We start from the raw sequence: 6,371 nt of genomic DNA, 5'->3' as shown, positions 1-6,371 counted from the left end.
TGCTAACTTCTCCGTCTGGTTGTTGTGGCTCTGCCACGCTCTTCAGTTTTATGTGTTTGTTCTTTATACAGGTACTTGTCTGCGTCACCATTCCTGGCTGTGCTCCTTCCTTGCTGCTCCTTCCCAGGGTCTGCCTGTCTTGGCTTGGTGAGTCTCCCCCGAGGGTTCTGGTCGCGTCCCGACCTCGTCGCCACTGTAAGGTTGCTGCCACAATAATGCCCGGAGCCAATGTAGGTGGTTAACGCTTCTTTAATGTTAATTATAAACTCCTAACTGAAGAGCGCCGAGCCGGCGCTGTGTCCCGCTCGGAACTCGCGCCTACCCCAACAGACTGCGCGCGCATCTCTAAGATGGCCGCCGCACGTCACGTCATGACGTGACGTGCATCAACTAGTATGCGCCACTACAAGCACATTTTAGTGGAGAGCATTTCTAAATCTCCTTTTCATAATCCGAATTCAATGCACATCACAGGTTCTACCCCCACCTCTTTTGTTTTCATGAATCTGGCAGCAGTCTACAGCAGTCGAGTGCACATATCTGGCAGCAGCACTGGTTCTCACCTCACATCTGTAGTGTCAATGAATTTGGCAGCAGCACGGGTTCTCTCCCCACATCTTCAGTGTCCATGAATTTTGTCATAGCTCAATTTCTCTCCCCTAAAATGCTGAGTGCATGAATCATGTAGTAGTCTGTGTATCAGGTGCAACAATCTGGGAGCAGGATGGGTTATCACAACACCTCAGCCCTGTCCATGAATAAGGCTGCAGCACGGGTTCTCTCCCTAGATCTACATTTTCATAAAATATAGCAGCAGCACTAGTTCTGTCCTCCAGCTCTGCTTTAGCTCCATAAATCTGACAGTAGCACGGCTTCTTCCCCCAACTCTACCCTATGTTCATGAAAATTACAGCAGCACAGGTTCTTTCTTCACCTATGCCCCAGGTCCATGAATCTTGTAGCAGCACGGGCTCTGTTCCCAGCTCTGCCTCTGGTCTACTTGTTATTTGTATTACAATTGAAAAATTATGGGGAAGATTTGCTGTGCCAAATACTTTGAAACATTTTTTTTTTTAGGAGAGAAGGTCATTTAAATGGTTTTGGAAGACTGCATATCTTTGATCATTTTGGAATGTCAAAGGATTTAGGTTTCTATAGTTGCATTTCTTTCTTTTAATTTTGATTTAAAGACTCATTTAAATTATTATTCCTCAAAAAGCATTCTTACTTTGGTTTTTTGCAAATAGTCTTAACAAATTCAAAAATGCACATTGAAAAATTCATTGTGGTAAAAAGGAGATTGCAGATAAGCAATGCATTGAGGCTATTGTATTTGCCTATTTTATCATATATCCCTGAAGATTTTTTTATTTGGAAAGCAAAGATTGATTTGTGGAAATATTGTGGTAATAGGAGTTGTTGAGCAATGGTGATTATGGATTAATTTGCAATCCCATTGCCTTGGAAAAAAATAAGGTAGGAACCCCAACTTTCCATTTTTTGGTGAAAAACAATTTCAAAAATTCCAAATGAATTATTGAAAGATGAAAAAATGACAAGTAATTACTTAAAGATGAAAGTGTGTTAGTAATGTAAAATGAAAGCAATACTGTCTAGGTAGTCTGAAGCCACCATCAACTTAAATTGTTGAAGTTTAGCCAATAGTCTATCTGACATTTCCTTGCTTTTTTTGGAAATCCGTGGATTCAGACTACCTGACAGTGATTGTGTTAGTCTCATTTCCTGGAAACTTTGTTCTTTTTTCAAAATCTCCAGAAAATGATATAGATTAGGATGATGTTTACCAATGGTTTTATTAAATGAATTATGCCATCCCTCAACGGCATTGTTGGTTTTTGCACCACCCTCCAAGCAGGTCGAATAGCAGTTCCACCATTCTATAGGATACTTGGGTTTCCTCTTGCGACCCGACCTGCCTAGACGGCCAATCCATGTATCCTCAAAATAATTTAGAATTGGTGCCAATTTATCTTCATTTTCGGTAAAAAATTCTGATTCGGTAATTGCAGTGTAGTACTCATCTACACTTTCTGGTGGTACAAAACACAACGCCGTTAGTTTTCTTAATTCAAACTGAAGTTTGCTGCTTGCCAAATAATCCTCAACCAAGGATGATTTCTGGATTTTACGCCAATAAGCCTGCGAAAAGTGAAAGAAACATCCTTGGTTTTGCGTTTCAGGGTATAATTTGGTAATTGTACTAATCATTGCCAATTCAAAATCTATTATTACCTTTGCAGGACTTTTATTCATTGTTTTGCTTTTTAATACTGACAAAAATTCAGTGTACGTAGAGGATTGTTTGTCTGGCAGCAAATCATACACTAAAGGGACTGTTGTGTTATTTATATTTGCATGAACAGTGTAAATTTGGAAAAATGGATGGGGTGTTGATTTGAAAGTACCATCCATCATCCAAATCGGACTGTTCACAAGGGTTAATATGTTATGGTTAGTGCTAAAAATTAAAATTCGTTTAAGGACGTCAAAATTATCATACAGAAGAAAAGTTTCATTAGAGAAAGTTAGTAATAAATGATTAGGGAGGTTAATGTCTTCAAAGGTACGGGGTGTTATGTGTTGTGGATTACTTGCCACTTTTTCTCTTTGAACCATTCGTCTGAGGTTGGGGATGGAGGGCATGCTACCAGCAACATGCATAGGTATGTTCTGAGCCACTTCCCTAAGTATTGTACCACAGTTTTCATTGGAGGTGTGTGCTAGAAGTTTTATCTGTTGTACGTTTTCACGTACTTCTATTTCCATTGCAGAGGCAGAGTGGTTATGGTCTGTTGTCCTAACCACGGTTTCTCCCAGAGTAACCGCTCTGCCTGTGCAATGGGAAGAGAAGTATTGCACACACCTCCAATGAGATCTGGGTTCAACAAATTTATCTTTACAATAGAGGTACCCACCATATTTCAGAAGGTTATTTCCTGTGCGTGATTTAACATATGTAGCTCTGTTGCTGCTTGCCATTGTTGATTTATCTGTTTAAAAGCAAAAAAAAAAAAAAATCAAATTACTCTCTGTTTTGAAAACTCCTTAAACAATTAGCCTTTTTTACACCAATTTTTTAAAACATTGGAGCATTTTTGAATGGAGAGGGAACTTCTACCCACCCACCTTCTTAGCGGTGATGGGACTGGTGATTAGTATTCATCCTCAATTCCCAGCTTTCTTGCGTGGCGTGCTCACTGCACCGTCCGCTACATTGCTGGAAATGCACTGTTTGCACTCTCATTCACTAGGTGATAGGCACCGCAAGGTGCCTGCTAGCATGTCCATGAGAATGCTGAGGGGGTACCATAGGTACCCCCTTCTTCACCCCCACCTCCAATAACCCTGATGGTCCGCATACATTTTATAAAGAGATTTACAGATACTCACAATGTATATCTGTTGTATCGTTTGTATTTTCTTGTTTGGTTGATTGTTTCAAGATAATTCAAGTTTATTTTATTAGATTATTTTATTATGCTTATACCATGTTATTAAGGGAAGATTGGGGGGTGTGGGGGGACTCCCCCCACAAATACGTTGGGATTTTATTAAAAGCAATGTGTGATAAAGGTTTGCGTTGTTAATGTATGTTTGAGCCAAATACGTGTGTGGTTAAAAAAAAAACATTTGCACTGTGATGTCATACAGATTTTCTTTTTATACTCAGTTACTACTTATGTTTCATCTAGTTGCCCTTGCTCACAATCTCTGTTATTTGTAAAAGATTTAATGCTACTTACTGTTTTTATTAGTTATTCTTTTTTTAGTTAATAGTTCTTCTTATAGATCGCTGCGCAGTTCGGGGAGGGGGTAGGATTAGATTCCTGTGAAGAGAATAGACATGACAGGGTACAATAAGTGAATCTATTGATAACGCTTCTGTGTTGTCTTCCTGGATGATTTGCTTTATTTTTCAGGTTTTCACTCACTATTCTTTTTAAAAACAACACATGTTTTTCAACTCAAGTATGCTTTTACAACGCATGCTTATACCATGTTATTAAGGGAAGATTTGGGGGTGTGGGGGGTCTCCCCCCACAAATACGTTGGGATTTTATTAAAAGCAATGTGTGATAAAGGTTTGCGTTGTTAATGCATGTTTGAGCCAAATACGTGTGTGGTTAAAAAAAAACATTTGCACTGTGATGTCATACAGAGTTTTTTTTATACTCAGTTACTACTTATGTTTCATCTAGTTGCCCTTGCTCACAGTCTCTGTTATTTGTAAAAGATTTAGTGCTACTTACTGTTTTTATTAGTTGTTCTTTTTGTAGTTATTAGTTCTTCTCATAGATCGCTGCGCAGTTGGGAGGGGAGGGGTAGGATTAGATTCCTGTGAAGAGAATAGACATGACAGGGTACAATAAGTGAATCTATTGATAACGCTTCTGTGTTGTCTTCCTGGATGATTTGCTTTATTTTTCAGGTTTTCACTCACTATTCTTTTTAAAAACAACAAATTTTTTCAACTCAAGTATGCTTTTACAACGCATGCTTATACCATGTTATTAAGGGAAGATTGGGGGGTGTGAGGGGTCTCCCCCCACAAATACGTTGGGATTTTATTAAAAACAATGTGTGATAAAGGTTTGTGTTGTTAATGCATGTTTGAGCCAAATACGTGTGTGGTTAAAAAAAAAAACATTTGCACTGTGATGTCATACAGAGTTTTTTTTATACTCAGTTACTACTTATGTTTCATCTAGTTGCCCTTGCTCACAGTCTCTGTTATTTGTAAAAGATTTAGTGCTACTTACTGTTTTTATTAGTTGTTCTTTTTGTAGTTATTAGTTCTTCTCATAGATCGCTGCGCAGTTGGGAGGGGAGGGGTAGGATTAGATTCCTGTGAAGAGAATAGACATGACAGGGTACAATAAGTGAATCTATTGATAACGCTTCTGTGTTGTCTTCCTGGATGATTTGCTTTATTTTTCAGGTTTTCACTCACTATTCTTTTTAAAAACAACACATGTTTTTCAACTCAAGTATGCTTTTACAACGCATGCTTATACCATGTTATTAAGGGAAGATTGGGGGGTGTGAGTGGTCTCCCCCCACAAATACGTTGGGATTTTATTAAAAACAATGTGTGATAAAGGTTTGCGTTGTTAATGCATGTTTGAGCCAAATACGTGTGTGGTTAAAAAAAAACCATTTGCACTGTGATGTCATACAGAGTTTTTTTTATACTCAGTTACTACTTATGTTTCATCTAGTTGCCCTTGCTCACAGTCTCTGTTATTTGTAAAAGATTTAGTGCTACTTACTGTTTTTATTAGTTGTTCTTTTTGTAGTTATTAGTTCTTCTTATAGATCGCTGCGCAGTTCGGGGAGGGGGTAGGATTAGATTCCTGTGAAGAGAATAGACATGACAGGGTACAATAAGTGAATCTATTGATAACGCTTCTGTGTTGTCTTCCTGGATGATTTGCTTTACTTTTCAGGTTTTCACTCACTATTCTTATTAAAAAAAACACATGTTTTTCAACTCAAGTATGCTTTTACAACGCATGCTTATACCATGTTATTAAGGGAAGATTGGGGGTTGTGGGGGGTCTCCCCCACAAATACATTGGCATTTTATTAAAAACAATGTTTGATAAAGGTTTGTGTTGTTAATGCATGTTTGAGCCAAATACGTGTGTGGTTAAAAAAAAGAAAATTTGCACTGTGATGTCATACAGAGTTTTTTTTATTCTCAGTTACTACTTATGTTTCATCTAGTTGCCCTTGCTCACAGTCTCTGTTATTTGTAAAAGATTTAGTGCTACTTACTGTTTTTATTAGTTGTTCTTTTTGTAGTTATTAGTTCTTCTTATAGATCGCTGAGCAGTTGGGGGGGAGGGGTAGGATTAGATTCCTGTGAAGAGAATAGACATGACAGTGTACAATAAGTGAATCTATTGATAACGCTTCTGTGTTGTCTTCCTGGATGATTTGCTTTATTTTTCAGGTTTTTACTCACTATTCTTTTTAAAAACAACACATGTTTTTCAACTCAAGTATGCTTTTACAACGCATGCTTATACCATTTTATTAAGGGAAGATTGGGGGGTGTGGGGGGTCTCCCCCCAAAAATACGTTGGGATTTTATTAAAAGCAATGTGTGATAAAGGTTTGCGTTGTTAATGCATGTTTGAGCCAAATACGTGTGTGGTTAAAAAAAAAAAACATTTGCACTGTGATGTCATACAGAGTTTTTTTATACTCGGTTACTACTTATGTTTCATCTAGTTGTCCTTGCTCACAGTCTCTGTTATTTGTAAAAGATTTAATGCTACTTACTGTTTTTATTAGTTGTTCTTTTTGTATTTATTAGTTCTTCTTATAGATAGCTGCGCAGTTCG

The 6,371-nt window shown here is 37.9% G+C and overlaps 1 protein-coding gene across 1 annotated transcript; it reads right to left on the bottom strand.

Annotated features, from left to right (window-relative positions):
• Positions 1-1,584: 1,584 nt before the first annotated feature.
• Positions 1,585-3,000, bottom strand: LOC144824317 (uncharacterized). The gene has a single exon (XM_078683434.1). The coding sequence runs from the start codon at positions 2,998-3,000 to the stop codon at positions 1,585-1,587; it is 1,416 nt and encodes a 471-aa protein (XP_078539560.1).
• Positions 3,001-6,371: the final 3,371 nt, after the last annotated feature.

The sequence above is a fragment of the Lissotriton helveticus genome, chromosome 3_1 (genome assembly GCF_964261635.1).
Source record: "Lissotriton helveticus chromosome 3_1, aLisHel1.1, whole genome shotgun sequence".
NCBI classification, from domain to species: domain Eukaryota; kingdom Metazoa; phylum Chordata; class Amphibia; order Caudata; family Salamandridae; genus Lissotriton; species Lissotriton helveticus.
This window is presented reverse-complemented; position numbering and strand designations above follow the sequence as displayed.

Coding starts and splice junctions, on each gene's coding strand:
- LOC144824317 (XM_078683434.1), bottom strand. CDS start 3,000: ATGGCAAGCAGCAACAGAGCTACATATGTTAAATCACGCACAGGAAAT.